The sequence below is a fragment of the Oncorhynchus mykiss genome, chromosome 2 (genome assembly GCF_013265735.2).
Source record: "Oncorhynchus mykiss isolate Arlee chromosome 2, USDA_OmykA_1.1, whole genome shotgun sequence".
Lineage (NCBI taxonomy): Eukaryota > Metazoa > Chordata > Actinopteri > Salmoniformes > Salmonidae > Oncorhynchus > Oncorhynchus mykiss.
The window spans coordinates 16,629,809-16,647,646 of NC_048566.1; the positions used below are offsets into that span (position 1 = coordinate 16,629,809).

At 45.3% G+C, this 17,838-nt stretch overlaps 1 protein-coding gene across 1 annotated transcript in view; it reads left to right on the forward strand.

Annotated features, from left to right (window-relative positions):
* LOC110512627 (ephrin-A3-like) overlaps positions 1–17,838 on the forward strand; it is a 151,348-nt gene that overhangs the window by 113,728 nt on the left and 19,782 nt on the right. Inside the window, exon 4 of the mRNA XM_036939628.1 lies at positions 6,147–6,224. Within this exon, the coding sequence (XP_036795523.1) occupies positions 6,147–6,224 (78 nt within the window). The remainder of the gene's footprint in view (positions 1–6,146; positions 6,225–17,838) is intronic.

Consider the following 17,838-nt stretch of genomic DNA (forward strand, 5'->3'; position numbering starts at 1 on the left):
CTAACATCTGAGTTAATAACAGATACAAAAGCGTTAACTGCAATGATGCCATGTAAAACCCTCCATTGCATATCACCAGTACCCTTTTGTAACGGTGGCTTGTACAGTGCTCTCCATGCTGGCTTTACCTTGTCATCAATGCCCAATTTTACCCTCCATGGAGTGACTTTTCTATTTTTCAATTTATCTTTATTCAACACCTTGACACACCTATACAATTCCTTCCCATTCACCTCATCCAAACCCACCTCCTCCAACCCTCTCAAATCCAGCAATAACGCCTTTCTTTCTGACTCTGGGATATTTGGTGTAATCCCTAGTTTTGGAAATGAGACGTCTTCATCTTGCACCTTCTTCTTGTGGCTACTAAGCATACCCCATTCTTCCGCTGACAGAGCCTTTCTACAACTCCCCAGCATTTGTCCGACAATCCTTTTCGACCTCATCCCCAAATGTTCTGCCACCCGTCTTCCATCCATTAAGGCGGGCCCAGCCATGGCCATTAACTGTCTTAAGGTGATGATTTTCCCCTTCACCAGAATCTTGGAGAAATGTGGAACAGCTGCAGTTGTACAATCCAGTCTTGCCCCATACACCAGAGGTTCCTCCAACAGCCAATGCACTGACTCCACTGAAGTTTGTCTGGACACCTTCATTATGCTCCACACTCTGAGAAGGCCTCTGTAAAACGGAGGTACTCCCTCCCTAGAAATCTGGCTACTATCAACCAGAAATAAAGCCTTCTTTAAACCTAATCCTCCAACCCGCTGTAATATAAGACCTGCCACCCCTCTCCACACCACATTTTCCGGTCCATAAAGCAACCTTTGAATAAACTGAAACCGGAAAGCAGCAGCCCTACTAGCAAGATGTACAAGACCTCCCCCCTCCTCTTTTGACAAATACAAAACACTTTGTGGAACCCAGTGATATTTATCCCAAAAGAAATCCACAATAATTGCCTGTATCTTAGCCAGAAGGCCAGATGGTGGTTCTAAAACTGTTCAACCGATGCCACAGTGCAGAGGCAATCACATTGTTAACTATAATAGTGCGCCCCCTATATGACATACGATATCCTCTGAAAGGCACACCCCTGCAATGCGACTTCTAATGCTATTTAGTAGTGGCTCTATAGCAATGGCATATAACATCCCTGACATAGAACATCCCTGCCTAATACCTCTACACACTTTAAAAGGAGCACTCAAACCACCGTTAACTTTCAATACACTTTCAATGTCACCATATATCACCTTTATCATGGCAATAAAACCAGAGCTGAACCCAAACGCCTCAAACGTGTGCCATAAATATTGATGTTCAACTCGGTCAAATGCCTTTTCCTGATAAATTTAAATTAGACCAGCATCCAACCCAATAGCCCTAGAGACGTCCAAAAAATCACGAATCAGAGAAATGTTATCCCCTATCTGCCTGCCAGGAACACAGTAGGACTGATCCGTATGTATGATTTGCCCCATCACCTCCCTCAGCCTGTTGGACAAAGCCTTTGACAATATCTTATAATCAGTGCACAATAAAGCCACCGGCCTCCAGTTCTTCACCTCCCTCGGGTCACCCTTTTTGGACAGCCCTTCTGCAGCTTATTGGTAGTAACCCTCCGGTTAAACTATCATTAGCTACTTCTAACCAATCCTCTCCCAACCTAGCCCAAAAAGACTTAAAAAAGTCAACGGGAAGCCCATCAATGCCTGGTGCCCTTCCATTTTCCATGCCTTTTAATGCAGTGTATAAATCCTGCAAAGACAATGGTTGCTCAAGCTCAACCTGAGCTTCTGCAGCCACCTTTGGGAGCCCATCAAAGAACTGCTGTGTCACTGTTTTGTCCTCTTTGTACTCACACTTGTAGAGCTCAGCATAGAACTCTACTGCCCTCTTTCTAATTTCACTAGGGCTAGTGAGCTCTTGTCCAACAGCTGATTTGAGACAATGAATAATTTTTCTTTGTCCATTCTTTTTCTCTAAACCAAAGAAAAATTTGGATGAGGCATCCATTTCAGATATTCCCTGAAACTTACTTCTCACAAGTGCCCCCTGTGCTCTGATACCCAGCAGGTCTGCCAATGCAGCTTTTCTCCTCTTGAGGGCCTGAGTATGGCCTCGATCTCCTGTGGTGTCAACCAATGTCATGAGTTCCACTATTTCAATCTCTAGGGCTTTCATTGATCTGATGATATCCTTGGTGACATTCCTCGTGTATTGATTACAACATTTTTGAATCTGGATTTTCCCTATATCCCACCATTGTTGAAGGGATACAAAACTGGCCTTTTGAGACCTCCACTACTCCCAAAAAAAACTGAAACAGTTCCTGAAGTGAGCATCACTCAATAAAGTTATATTAAAATGCCAGTATGCACTTTTAGGTTTTACATCGTTAATGAACACCACCTCTGTTATTAAACAATGATCAGAAAATCCCACTGGAGTTATCACACTTGATTTACAGACCTGAGATTGATGCTCAAAAACATAAAACCTATCTAACCTGGCCATAGAGATGATGTTCTCTCTCACATGCGCCCAGGTGTACTGCCTTGTTCCTCCATGTTGACTCCGCCAAATATCACACAGTTCATTTGTTACAATAAGGCGTTTTAAAAACGTCCTTGAGGCTACATGAGGTTCTTGGTGATTTCTATCTAAATCGCTAACTGTGCAGTTAAAATCCCCAGCAATAAACAAATAATCTTCTTTGTTACATTTCTCAATGGTATTTGATAATGTCTCTAAAAAACATACCCTCTCAACTGTCACCACTGGGGCATATACATTTATCAGACACATATTGATGTTTTCATACCTTGCTCTAACTTTTAATAACCTCCCCTCAACTACCTCTTCAACCTCGTATGACAAAGGCAAAAACCCTTTTGAGAACAATATAACCCCACCCCCACTTTTTGAGTTTTTATGACTACACACCACTGTCCCCCCCACTCCTGTTGCCACATAACTTCATTTTCCAAATTACTATGCGTTTCTTGTAGAAAAATTATATAATTTCCCTTTCCCCTCATTAACTCATACACCATGGCTCTTTTTTTAACATCTCTTGCCCCATTTACGTTTAAAGAAGAGATCTTAAAACTGCTCATGGATAAAAAATATAAAAACATACAGAGGAAGATACAGCCACCACATCTCTTTACAGAGTTAAAACTGCAACTGAACTCTTTCATTTTCTTTAGAATTTACATCACTTATTACTCTCGTGACCACTTTCTTGAGTCTAGCAATTTCAGGGCTTTTCAAACCTCCCCCTGTAATTTTTGACATCAGAAACTTTGCTGATTCAATAAACAATTCACGTTCAGGGAAAAAATCAGTTACATTGTAATCCTGCATATATTTCTTCCCTTTTGTCAACTTCAGAAATTGACGTATCTTCTCGATCCCATACCTCCCTTCCACCCCATCTATCTCACTATATTGTTGTGACGCGTCAGATGACTCACTCTCGCTATCCTCCCCAGAAGAAAACTCCATCTCTACAACCTGTTCATCTTCAACTGATTTATCCATCTCTACCTTTCTCTTAGAATTAGACCCTTCACCACACCTTAAATTCTTCCTTTTACTCCTCTGTATTTTGAAAACATCCGCTTCCTTTTCCGTTATTTCAATCTCCTCTTGACCTCCAATTTCATTTTCCAGCACCACCTCAGCGACGGCAGTCGCAATCTTACCTACTGTTTCCCCTCCCTCTTTGTTCTGATCTACCACAATTGCCCCCGTATCCACAATGCCTTCCTCTCCTACTTTTCCAACCACATCTGCCCACTTTCTCTCTTCCCCTGCACCCATAATATTTTCATCCCTTCGCTGTGGTGCATTATTTGCACCCGCACTAAAGCTACTACCAGGCTCAGCGCGCTCATTCTCTGGACAATTACGCACCAAATGCCCCTCTCTTCCACATCCAAAACATTTCATTGATTCAGTAGATGCATAGAAGACATAATCAAATCCATCAATCTTAAAACTAAACGCTAAATTCAGTTCATCTCCTTCCTTTTTTAAAATCATATGCACTTGTCTCCTATGAGACACGACATGTTTCAACAACGGAGATTTGCATCCAAAAAGAACCTTCTTTATTGTAGATACGATTTGACCATGGCGAGATAACTCTCGCTCTAACACTTCATCTCTAACAAATGGTGGCACGTTAGAAAGCATAACTTTCTTCGCCGGATTCAGAAGCGGAAATACCGGCGTCTGTGTCTCCCGCAACACAACACCTCTCTCAACTATCTTATTCACCTTTTCAATTGAATCTAAAAATATCACTACAGCGCTATTCATCCTTGAGGCTGATTTGATGCTATCATACCCAATGATAGCACCCACAGCCAAGCTACATTCTTCCACTGAACACCCGGCCGCAGCAGGAATCTTTACTCCATGCCTCCGACTAAGTTTTTCAAACTCTACATTTCCGCGAGTGGCCATTGCAACCAGCCCCACCCGCTGGTTGTGCCCTCGCGAAAAACCAACCTCAAAGATCCCACCACCCCTATACGTGCTTAGTGATAGTTAAACAATATACCCTTAAAACAACTAAACTAATCAATATATATATTTATATATATATATGTACATACCAAAACCCAATAGAGTGAAAAGAAATTCCATTCGCTCTCACAATCACTCCTGCTTGACGACTCACTCCCAGCATGCACTCCGACGAGAGAGAGAGAGAGAGAGAGAGAGAGAGAGAGAGAGAGAGAGAGACTGAGAGAGAGACAGAGAGAGAGAGAGGGAAAGACTGAGAGAGAGACAGAGAGAGAGAGGGAAAGACTGAGAGAGACAGAGAGAGAGAGGGAAATACTGAGAGAGAGACAGAGAGAGAGAGAGAGAGAGAGAGAGGGGGAAAGACTGAGAGAGAGACAGAGAGAGAGAGAGGGAAAGACTGAGAGAGAGACAGAGAGGGGGAAGGGAGGGTGGCAGGGAAAGAGACATGGAGAAGGAGCAGGGGTTAAGACAGCCCCCCGAGCCAACAGACTGACATGACTTAACATCACCATCAGCCCTGTGAGAGGGAGAACGAGAGAGACTCTGCATTCAGAATTCTGCTAAAATATCCTCAGTGTACAACGTAACACACCAAATAATGCATGCAGAGCAGAATTAGGCAATACCTGCTAATTATTCAAATCCAGAAAAGAGAAGTTAAATTCTGTGTTTTACGTTGTCCACTGAGGATATTTTAGCAGAATTCTGAATGCAGAGTCTCTCTCGTTCTCCCTCTCACAGGGCTGATGGTGATGTTAAGTCATGTCAGTCTGTTGGCTCGGGGGGCTGTCTTAACCCTCCCTCCCTCCCTCCCTCCCTCCCTCCCTCCCTCCCTCCCTCCCTCCCTCCCTCCCAGTCTGCATTGTATTGAGGGGCCCAGCCCAGTCGACTCCAAAAGTGTGTAACACACATCTACACCCTCCCTCCCTCCCTCCCTCCCTCCCTCCCTCCCTCCCTCCCTCCCTCCCTCCCTCCCTCCCTCCCTCCCTCCCTCCCTCCCTCCCTCCCTCCCTCCCAGTCTGCATTGTATTGAGGGGCCCAGCCCAGTTGACTCCACCAGTGTGTAACACACATCTACAGCCTTAGCCCTCATCTCTGCTGCTCACTGCTCCACTCCAACACACTCTGTCTCTGGCTGGGCTCATTTCTGGATGCCACACTTACCAGGCCAGGGAACAGTGTACTCTGGCTAATGTATTTGGAGGGGGTTAAGTGTGGGTAAATGTAGGTAAGGTGCAGTGTTAAGTGATGAGTTTAGGAGTTTGTTGTGGAAGTCATTACCATGGCTGCAGTCTAGGCCTTCAAGGCACATCTGTACCCTTACAGAGAGGTGTGTCAATATGACTTCAATATGACTTCTCTCTTAATCACTGTCTAATCATTCTCTCTCTCTCTCTCTCTCTCTCTCTCTCTCTCTCTCTCTCTCTCTCTCTCTCTCTCTCTCTCTCTCTCTCTCTCTCTCTCTCTCTCTCTCTCTCTCTCTCTCTCTCTCTCTCTCTCTCTCTCTCTCTCTCTCTCTCTCTCTCTCTCTCTCTCTCTCTCTCTCTCTCTCTCTCTCTCTCTCTCTCTCTCTCTCTCTCTCTCTCTCTCTCTCTCTCTCTCAGTGTCTGATGTTAATGTAGAACCAGGACATCCAGAAACAGACTACACACTCAGACCAGACATCAAAATCCAGGACATCGGTGAGTGACACACACATCAAGTTGACGTCACAATGTGATGCTAAGTCAAGATGGACTAGCTGCCATTTCCTTCATAAGAGTGTGATATGCTGTGATGGTAGCCAATAAAATACAGTGTTGTTTTGGTAGATGCTGTACATCCCAGTCATAGTTAGCCTGCTGCACACTTATAAATCTGTGTGTGCGTGTGTGTGCATGTATGTGTGTGTGTGTGTGCTCCTAGAGGGAGGTGATAACAGGACACATCCAAAGGGTCAGAGGTCAAATAGATCAGTTATCCCTCATTATCCCTCATCTCTCCTTTCCCACTGTCGTCCCCTCCCTCAACCCTCCTTTCTCACCGTCCTCCCCTCCCTCATCCCTCCTTTCCCTCCATCCTCCCCTCCATCCTCCCCTCCATCCTCCCCTCCTTTCCCGCCCTCCCTAAATCCCCATGCTCACCCCTGTCCTCCTTTCCTCTCCTCATTCCTCAGTCCTACAGACTAGGAGACAGCTACCTCTACTGTTCAGCCTACTGTCTTCCTCATTCCTCCTCCTATAACATTACAGATTAGGAGACAGCTACCTCTACTGTTCAGCCTCCTGTCTTCCTCATTCCTCCTCCTATAACATTACAGATTAGGAGACAGCTACCTCTACTGTCCAGCCTCCTGTCTTCCTCATTCCTCCTCCTATAACATTACAGATTAGGAGACAGCTACCTCTACTGTCCAGCCTCCTGTCTTCCTCATTCCTCCTCCTATAACATTACAGATTAGGAGACAGTTACCTCTACTGTTCAGCGTCCTATCTTCCTCATTCATCCTCCTATAACATTAGAGATTAGGAGACTGTTACCTCTACTGTTCAGCCTCCTGTTTTCCTCATTCCTCCTCCTTTAACATTACAGACTAGGAGACAGCTACCTCTACTGTTCAGCCTCCTGTCTTCCTCATTCCTCCTCCTATAACATTACAGATTAGGAGACAGCTACCTCTACTGTTCAGCCTCCTGTCTTCCTCATTCCTCCTCCTATAACATTACAGATTAGGAGACAGCTACCTCTACTGTCCAGCCTCCTGTCTTCCTCATTCCTCCTCCTATAACATTACAGATTAGGAGACAGCTACCTCTACTGTCCAGCCTCCTGTCTTCCTCATTCCTCCTCCTATAACATTACAGATTAGGAGACAGTTACCTCTACTGTTCAGCGTCCTATCTTCCTCATTCATCCTCCTATAACATTAGAGATTAGGAGACTGTTACCTCTACTGTTCAGCCTCCTGTTTTCCTCATTCCTCCTCCTTTAACATTACAGACTAGGAGACAGCTACCTCTACTGTTCAGCCTCCTGTCTTCCTCATTCCTCCTCCTATAACATTACAGATTAGGAGACAGCTACCTCAACTGTTCAGCCTCCTGTCTTCCTCATTCCTCCTCCTAGAACATTACAGATTAGGAGACTGTTACCTCTACTGTTCAGCCTCCTGTATTCCTCATTTCTCCTCCTATAACATTACAGATTAGGGGACAGCTACCTCTACTGTTCATTCTAATGTCTTCCTATTTCCTCATCCTATAACATTACAGATTAGGAGACAGCTACCTCGACTGTTCAGCCTCCTGTCTTCCTCATTCCTCCTCCTATAACATTACATTTTAGGAGACAGCTACCTCTACTGTCCAGCCTCCTGTCTTCCTCATACCTCCTCCGATAACATTACAGATTAGGAGACAGCTACCTCTACCTGTTCAGCCTCCTGTCTTCCTCATTCCTCCTCCTATAACATTACAGATTAGGAGACAGCTACCTCTACTGTTCAGCCACCTGTCTTCCTCATTCCTCCTCTTGTAACATTACAGATTAGGAGACAGCTACCTCTACTGTTCAGCCTCCTGTCTTCCTCATTCCTCCTCCTATAACATTAGAGATTAGGAGACAGCTACCTCTACTGTTCAGCCTCCTGTCTTCCTCATTCCTTCTCCTTTAACATTACAGATTAGGAGACAGCTACCTCTACTTTTCAGCCACCTGTCTTCCTCATTCCTCCTCCTTTAACATTACAGATTAGGAGACAGCTTCCTCTACTGTTCAGCCTCCTGTCTTCCTCATTCCTCCACCTATAACATTACAGATTAGGAGACAGCTACCTCTGCTGTCCAGCCTCCTGTCTTCCTCATTCCTCCTCCTATAACATTACAGATTAAGAGACAGTTACCTCTACTGTTCAGCCTCCTGTCTTCCTCATTCCTCCTCCTAGAACATTACAGACTAGGAGACAGCTACCTCTACTGTTCACCCTCCTGTCTCCCTCATCCCTCCTCCTATAACATACAGACTAGGAGACAGCTACCTCTACTGTTCAGCCTCCTGTCTTCCTAATTCCTCCTCCTATAAGATTACAGATTAGGAGACAGCTACCTCTACTGTTCAGCCTCCTGTCTTCCTTATTCCTCCTCCTTTAACATTACATACTAGGAGACAGCTACCTCTACTGTTCAGCCTCCTGTCTTCCACATTCCTCCTCCTATAACATTACAGATTAGGAGACAGTTACCTCAACTGTTCAGCCTCCTGTCTTCCTCATTCCTCCTCCTTTAACATTACAGACTAGGAGACAGCTACCTCTACTGTTCAGCCTCCTGTCTTCCTCATTCCTCCTCCTATAACATTACAGATTAGGAGACAGCTACCTCAACTGTTCAGCCTCCTGTCTTCCTCATTCCTCCTCCTAGAACATTACAGATTAGGAGACTGTTACCTCTACTGTTCAGCCTCCTGTATTCCTCATTTCTCCTCCTATAACATTACAGATTAGGGGACAGCTACCTCTACTGTTCATTCTAATGTCTTCCTATTTCCTCATCCTATAACATTACAGATTAGGAGACAGCTACCTCGACTGTTCAGCCTCCTGTCTTCCTCATTCCTCCTCCTATAACATTACATTTTAGGAGACAGCTACCTCTACTGTCCAGCCTCCTGTCTTCCTCATACCTCCTCCGATAACATTACAGATTAGGAGACAGCTACCTCTACCTGTTCAGCCTCCTGTCTTCCTCATTACTCCTCCTATAACATTACAGATTAGGAGACAGCTACCTCTACTGTTCAGCCACCTGTCTTCCTCATTCCTCCTCTTGTAACATTACAGATTAGGAGACAGCTACCTCTACTGTTCAGCCTCCTGTCTTCCTCATTCCTCCTCCTATAACATTAGAGATTAGGAGACAGCTACCTCTACTGTTCAGCCTCCTGTCTTCCTCATTCCTTCTCCTTTAACATTACAGATTAGGAGACAGCTACCTCTACTTTTCAGCCACCTGTCTTCCTCATTCCTCCTCCTTTAACATTACAGATTAGGAGACAGCTTCCTCTACTGTTCAGCCTCCTGTCTTCCTCATTCCTCCACCTATAACATTACAGATTAGGAGACAGCTACCTCTGCTGTCCAGCCTCCTGTCTTCCTCATTCCTCCTCCTATAACATTACAGATTAAGAGACAGTTACCTCTACTGTTCAGCCTCCTGTCTTCCTCATTCCTCCTCCTAGAACATTACAGACTAGGAGACAGCTACCTCTACTGTTCACCCTCCTGTCTCCCTCATCCCTCCTCCTATAACATACAGACTAGGAGACAGCTACCTCTACTGTTCAGCCTCCTGTCTTCCTAATTCCTCCTCCTATAAGATTACAGATTAGGAGACAGCTACCTCTACTGTTCAGCCTCCTGTCTTCCTTATTCCTCCTCCTTTAACATTACATACTAGGAGACAGCTACCTCTACTGTTCAGCCTCCTGTCTTCCACATTCCTCCTCCTAGAACATTACAGACTAGGAGACAGCTACCTCTACTGTTCATCCTCCTGTCTTCCACATTCCTCCTCCTATAACATCACATATTAGGAGACAGCTACCTCTACCTGTTCAGCCTCCTGTCTTCCTCATTCCTCCTCCTATAACATTACAGATTAGGAGACAGCTACCTCTACTGTTCAGCCTCCTGTCTTCCTCATTCCTTCTCCTTTAACATTACAGATTAGGAAACAGCTACCTCTACTGTTCAGCCACCTGTCTTCCTCATTCCTCCTCCATTAACATTACAGATTAGGAGACAGCTACCTCTACTGTCGAGCCTCCTGTCTTCCTCATTCCTCCTGCTCTAACATTACAGATTAGGAGACAGCTACTTCTACCTGTTCAGCCTCCTGTCTTCCTCATTCCTCCTCCTTTAACATTACAGACTAGGAGACAGCTACCTCTACTGTTCAGCCTCCTGTCTTCCTCATTCCTCCTCCTAGAACATTACAGACTAGGAGACAGCTGCCTCTACTGTTCACCCTCCTGTCTCCCTCATTCCTCCTCCTATAACATACAGACTAGGAGACAGCTACCTCTACTGTTCAGCCTCCTGTCTTCCTAATTCCTCCTCCTATAACATTACAGATTAGGAGACAGCTACCTCTACTGTTCAGCCACCTGTCTTCCTCATTCCTCCTCTTGTAACATTACAGATTAGGAGACAGCTACCTCTACTGTTCAGCCTCCTGTCTTCCTCATTCCTCCTCCTATAACATTAGAGATTAGGAGACAGCTACCTCTACTGTTCAACCTCCTGTCTTCCTCATTCCTCCTCCTAGAACATTAGAGATTAGGAGACAGCTACCTCTACTGTTCAGCCTCCTGTCTTCCTCATTCCTTCTCCTTTAACATTACAGATTAGGAGACAGCTACCTTTACTTTTCAGCCACCTGTCTTCCTCATTCCTCCTCCTTTAACATACAGACTAGGAGACAGCTACCTCTACTGTTCAGCCTCCTGTCTTCCTAATTCCTCCTCCTATAAGATTACAGATTAGGAGACAGCTACCTCTACTGTTCAGCCTCCTGTCTTCCTTATTCCTCCTCCTAGAACATTACAGACTAGGAGACAGCTACCTCTACTGTTCAGCCTCCTGTCTTCCACATTCCTCCTCCTATAACATCACATATTAGGAGACAGCTACCTCTACCTGTTCAGCCTCCTGTCTTCCTCATTCCTCCTCCTATAACATTACAGATTAGGAGACAGCTACCTCTACTGTTCAGCCTCCTGTCTTCCACATTCCTCATCCTAGAACATTACAGACTAGGAGACAGCTACCTCTACTGTTCAGCCTCCTGTCTTCCACATTCCTCCTCCTATAACATCACATATTAGGAGACAGCTACCTCTACCTGTTCAGCCTCCTGTCTTCCTCATTCCTCCTCCTATAACATTACAGATTAGGAGATAGCTACCTCTACTGTTCAGCCTCCTGTCTTCCTCATTCCTTCTCCTTTAACATTACAGATTAGGAAACAGCTACCTCTACTGTTCAGCCACCTGTCTTCCTCATTCCTCCTCCTTTAACATTACAGATTAGGAGACAGCTACCTCTACTGTCGAGCCTCCTGTCTTCCTCATTCCTCCTGCTCTAACATTACAGATTAGGAGACAGCTACTTCTACCTGTTCAGCCTCCTGTCTTCCTCATTCCTCCTCCTTTAACATTACAGACTAGGAGACAGCTACCTCTACTGTTCAGCCTCCTGTCTTCCTCATTCCTCCTCCTAGAACATTACAGACTAGGAGACAGCTACCTCTACTGTTCACCCTCCTGTCTCCCTCATTCCTCCTCCTATAACATACAGACTAGGAGACAGCTACCTCTACTGTTCAGCCTCCTGTCTTCCTAATTCCTCCTCCTATAACATTACAGATTAGGAGACAGTTACCTCAACTGTTCAGCCTCCTGTCTTCCTCATTCCTCCTCCTATAACATTGCAGATTAGGAGACAGCTACCTCAACTGTTCAGCCTCCTGTCTTCCTCATTTCTCCTCCTATAACATTACAGATTAGGGGACAGCTACCTCTACTGTTCAGCCTCCTGTCTTCCTCATTCCTTATCCTATAACATTACAGATAAGGAGACAGCTACCTCTACTGTTCAGCCACCTGTCTTCCTCATTCCTCCTCCTTTAACATTACAGATTAGGAGACAGCTACCTCTACTGTCGAGCCTCCTGTCTTCCTCATTCCTCCTGCTCTAACATTACAGATTAGGAGACAGCTACTTCTACCTGTTCAGCCTCCTGTCTTCCTCATTCCTCCTCCTTTAACATTACAGACTAGGAGACAGCTACCTCTACTGTTCAGCCTCCTGTCTTCCTCATTCCTCCTCCTAGAACATTACAGACTAGGAGACAGCTACCTCTACTGTTCACCCTCCTGTCTCCCTCATTCCTCCTCCTATAACATACAGACTAGGAGACAGCTACCTCTACTGTTCAGCCTCCTGTCTTCCTAATTCCTCCTCCTATAACATTACAGATTAGGAGACAGTTACCTCAACTGTTCAGCCTCCTGTCTTCCTCATTCCTCCTCCTATAACATTGGAGATTAGGAGACAGCTACCTCAACTGTTCAGCCTCCTGTCTTCCTCATTTCTCCTCCTATAACATTACAGATTAGGGGACAGCTACCTCTACTGTTCAGCCTCCTGTCTTCCTCATTCCTTATCCTATAACATTACAGATAAGGAGACAGCTACCTCTACTGTTCAGCCTCCTGTCTTCCTCATTCCTCCTCCTATAACATACAGACTAGGAGACAGCTACCTCTACTGTTCAGCCACCTGTCTTCCTCATTCCTCCTCTTGTAACATTACAGATTAGGAGACAGCTACCTCTACTGTTCAGCCTCCTGTCTTCCTAATTCCTCCTCCTATAACATTACAGATTAGGAGACAGCTAACTACACTGTTCAGCCTCTTGTCTTCCTCATTCCTCCTCCTATAACATCACAGATTAGGAGACAGCTACCTCTACCTGTTCAGCCTCCTGTCTTCTTCATTCCTCCTCCTATAACATTACAGATTAGGAGACAGCTACCTCTACTGTTCAGCCTCCTGTCTTCCTCATTCCTTCTCCTTTAACATTACAGATTAGGAAACAGCTACCTCTACTGTCGAGCCTCCCTTTCTTCCTCATTCCTCCTCCTATAACATTACAGATTAGGAGACAGCTACTTCTACCTGTTCAGCCTCCTGTCTTCCTCATTCCTCCTCCTTTAACATTACAGACTAGGAGACAGCTACCTCTACTGTTCAGCCTCCTGTCTTCCTCATTCCTCCTCCTAGAACATTACAGACTAGGAGACAGCTACCTCTACTGTTCACCCTCCTGTCTCCCTCATTCCTCCTCCTATAACATACAGACTAGGAGACAGCTACCTCTACTGTTCAGCCTCCTGTCTTCCTAATTCCTCCTCCTATAACATTACAGATTAGGAGACAGTTACCTCAACTGTTCAGCCTCCTGTCTTCCTCATTCCTCCTCCTATAACATTGCAGATTAGGAGACAGCTACCTCAACTTTTCAGCCTCCTGTCTTCCTCATTTCTCCTCCTATAACATTACAGATTAGGGGACAGCTACCTCTACTGTCCAGCCTCCTGTCTTCCTCATTCCTCCTCCTATAACATACAGACTAGGAGACAGCTACCTCAACTGTTCAGCCTCCTGTCTTCCTCATTCCTCCTCCTATAACATTACAGATTAGGAGACAGCTACCTCTACTGTCCAGCCTCCTTTCTTCCTCATTCCTCCTCCTATAACATTACAGATTAGGAGACAGCTACCTCTACTGTTCAGCCTCCTGTCTTCCTCATTCCTCCTCCTATAACATTATAGATTAGGAGACAGCTACCTCTACCTGTTCAGCCTCCTGTCTTCCTCATTCCTCCTCCTATAACATTACAGATTAGGAGACAGCTACCTCTACTGTTCAGCCTCCTGTCTTCCTCATTCCTCCTGCTATAACATTACAGATTAGGAGACAGCTACCTCTACTGTTCAGCCTCCTGTCTTCCTCATTCCTCCTCCTATAACATTACATTATAACATTACATTACAGCTACCTGTACCTGTTCAGCCTCCTGTCTTCCTCATTCCTCCTGCTATAACATTACAGATTAGGAGACAGCTACCTATACTGTTCAGCCTCCTGTCTTCCTCATTCCTCCTCCTATAACATTACAGATTAGGAGACAGCTACCTCTACCGTTCAGCCTCCTGTCTTCCTCATTCCTTCTCCTTTAACATTACAGATTAGGAGACAGTTACCTCTACTGTTCAGCCTCCTGTCTTCCTCATTCCTCCTCCTATAAGATTACAGATTAGGAAACAGCTACCTCTACTGTTCAGCCACCTGTCTTCCTCATTCCTCCTCCTTTAACATTACAGATTAGGAGACAGCTACCTCTACTGTTCAGCCTCCTGTCTTCCTCATTCCTCCTCCTATAACATTACAGGTTAGGAGACAGCTACCTCTACTGTCCAGTCTCCTGTATTCCTCATTCCTCCTCCTATAACATTACAGATTAGGAGACAGCCTCTTCTACCTGTTCAGCCTCCTGTCTTCCTCATTCCTCCTCCTTTAACATTACAGAATAGGAGACAGCTACCTCTACTGTTCAGTCTCCTGTCTTCCTCATTCCTCCTCCTAGAACATTACAGACTAGGAGGCAGCAACCTCTACTGTTCACCCTCCTGTCTCCCTCATTCCTCCTGCTATAACATTACAGATTAGGAGACAGCTACCTATACTGTTCAGCCTCCTGTCTTCCTCATTCCTCCTCCTATAACATTACAGGTTAGGAGACAGCTACCTCTACTGTCCAGCCTCCTGTATTCCTCATTCCTCCTCCTATAACATTACAGATTAGGAGACAGCCTCTTCTACCTGTTCAGCCTCCTGTCTTCCTCATTCCTCCTCCTTTAACATTACAGACTAGGAGACAGCTACCTCTACTGTTCAGTCTCCTGTCTTCCTCATTCCTCCTCCTAGAACATTACAGACTAGGAGGCAGCTACCTCTACTGTTCACCCTCCCGTCTCCCTCATTTCTTCTCCTATAACATACAGACCAGGAGACAGCTACCTCTACTGTTCAGCCTCCTATCTTCCTAATTCCTCCTCCTATAACATTACAGATTAGGAGACAGCTACCTCTACTGTTCAGCCTCCTGTCTTCCTAATTCCTCGTCCTATAACTTTACAGATTAGGAGACAGCTACCTCAACTGTTCAGCCCCCTGTCTTCCTCATTCCTCCTCCTATAACATTACAGATTAGGAGACAGCTACCTCTACTGTCCAGCCTCCTGTATTCCTCATTCCTCCTCCTATAACATTACAGATTAGGAGACAGCCTCCTCTACCTGTTCAGCCTCCTGTCTTCCTCATTCCTCCTCCTTTAACATTACAGACTAGGAGACAGCTACCTCTACTGTTCAGTCTCCTGTCTTCCTCATTCCTCCTCCTAGAACATTACAGACTAGGAGGCAGCTACCTCTACTGTTCACCCTCCCGTCTCCCTCATTTCTTCTCCTATAACATACAAACCAGGAGACAGCTACCTCTACTGTTCAGCCTCCTATCTTCCTAATTCCTCCTCCTATAACATTACAGATTAGGAGACAGCTACCTCTACTGTTCAGCCTCCTGTCTTCCTAACTCCTCGTCCTATAACTTTACAGATTAGGAGACAGCTACCTCAACTGTTCAGCCCCCTGTCTTCCTCATTCCTCCTCCTATAACATTACAGATTAGGAGACAGCTACCTCAACTGTTCAGCCTCCTGTCTTCCTCATTCCTCCTCCTAGAACATTACAGATTCGGAGACAGCTACCTCTACTGTTCAGCCTCCTGTATTTCTCATTTCTCCTCCTATAACATTACAGATTAGGGGACAGCTACCTCTACTGTTCAGCCTCCTGTCTCCCTAATTCCTCCTCCTATAACTTTACAGATTAGGAGACAGCTACCTCAACTGTTCAGCCTCCTGTCTTCCTCATTCCTCCTCCTATAACATTGCAGATTGGGAGACAGCTACCTCTACTGTTCAGCCTCCTGTCTTCCTCATTCCTCCTCCTATAACATTACAGATTAGGAGACAGCTACCTCTACTGTTCAGCCTCCTGTCTTCCTCATTCCTCCTGCTATAACATTACAGATTAGGAGACAGCTACCTCTACTGTTCAGCCTCCTGTATTCCTCATTTCTCCTCCCATAACATTACAGATTAGGGGACAGCTACCTCTACTGTTCAGCCTCCTGTCTTCCTCATTCCTCCTCCTATAACATTATAGATTAGGAGACAGCTACCTCTACCTGTTCAGCCTCCTGTCTTCCTCATTCCTCCTCCTATAACATTACAGATTAGGAGACAGCTACCTCTACTGTTCAGCCTCCTGTCTTCCTCATTCCTCCTGCTATAACATTACAGATTAGGAGACAGCTACCTCTACTGTTCAGCCTCCTGTCTTCCTCATTCCTCCTCCTATAACATTACATTATAACATTACATTACAGCTACCTGTACCTGTTCAGCCTCCTGTCTTCCTCATTCCTCCTGCTATAACATTACAGATTAGGAGACAGCTACCTATACTGTTCAGCCTCCTGTCTTCCTCATTCCTCCTCCTATAACATTACAGATTAGGAGACATCTACCTCTACTGTTCAGCCTCCTGTCTTCCTCATTCCTTCTCCTTTAACATTACAGATTAGGAAACAGCTACCTCTACTGTTCAGCCACCTGTCTTCCTCATTCCTCCTCCTTTAACATTACAGATTAGGAGACAGCTACCTCTACTGTTCAGCCTCCTGTCTTCCTCATTCCTCCTCCTATAACATTACAGGTTAGGAGACAGCTACCTCTACTGTCCAGCCTCCTGTATTCCTCATTCCTCCTCCCATAACATTACAGATTAGGAGACAGATACCTCAACTGTTCAGCCTCCTGTCTTCCTCATTCCTCCTCCTAGAACATTACAGATTAGGAGACAGCTACCTCTACTGTTCAGCCTCCTGTATTCCTCATTTCTCCTCCTATAACATTACAGATTAGGGGACAGCTACCTCTACTGTTCACCCTCCCGTCTCCCTCATTTCTTCTCCTATAACATACAGACCAGGAGACAGCTACCTCTACTGTTCAGCCTCCTATCTTCCTAATTCCTCCTCCTATAACATTACAGATTAGGAGACAGCTACCTCTACTGTTCAGCCTCCTGTCTTCCTAATTCCTCGTCCTATAACTTTACAGATTAGGAGACAGCTACCTCAACTGTTCAGCCCCCTGTCTTCCTCATTCCTCCTCCTATAACATTACAGATTAGGAGACAGCTACCTCTACTGTCCAGCCTCCTGTATTCCTCATTCCTCCTCCTATAACATTACAGATTAGGAGACAGCCTCCTCTACCTGTTCAGCCTCCTGTCTTCCTCATTCCTCCTCCTTTAACATTACAGACTAGGAGACAGCTACCTCTACTGTTCAGTCTCCTGTCTTCCTCATTCCTCCTCCTAGAACATTACAGACTAGGAGGCAGCTACCTCTACTGTTCACCCTCCCGTCTCCCTCATTTCTTCTCCTATAACATACAGACCAGGAGACAGCTACCTCTACTGTTCAGCCTCCTATCTTCCTAATTCCTCCTCCTATAACATTACAGATTAGGAGACAGCTACCTCTACTGTTCAGCCTCCTGTCTTCCTAATTCCTCGTCCTATAACTTTACAGATTAGGAGACAGCTACCTCAACTGTTCAGCC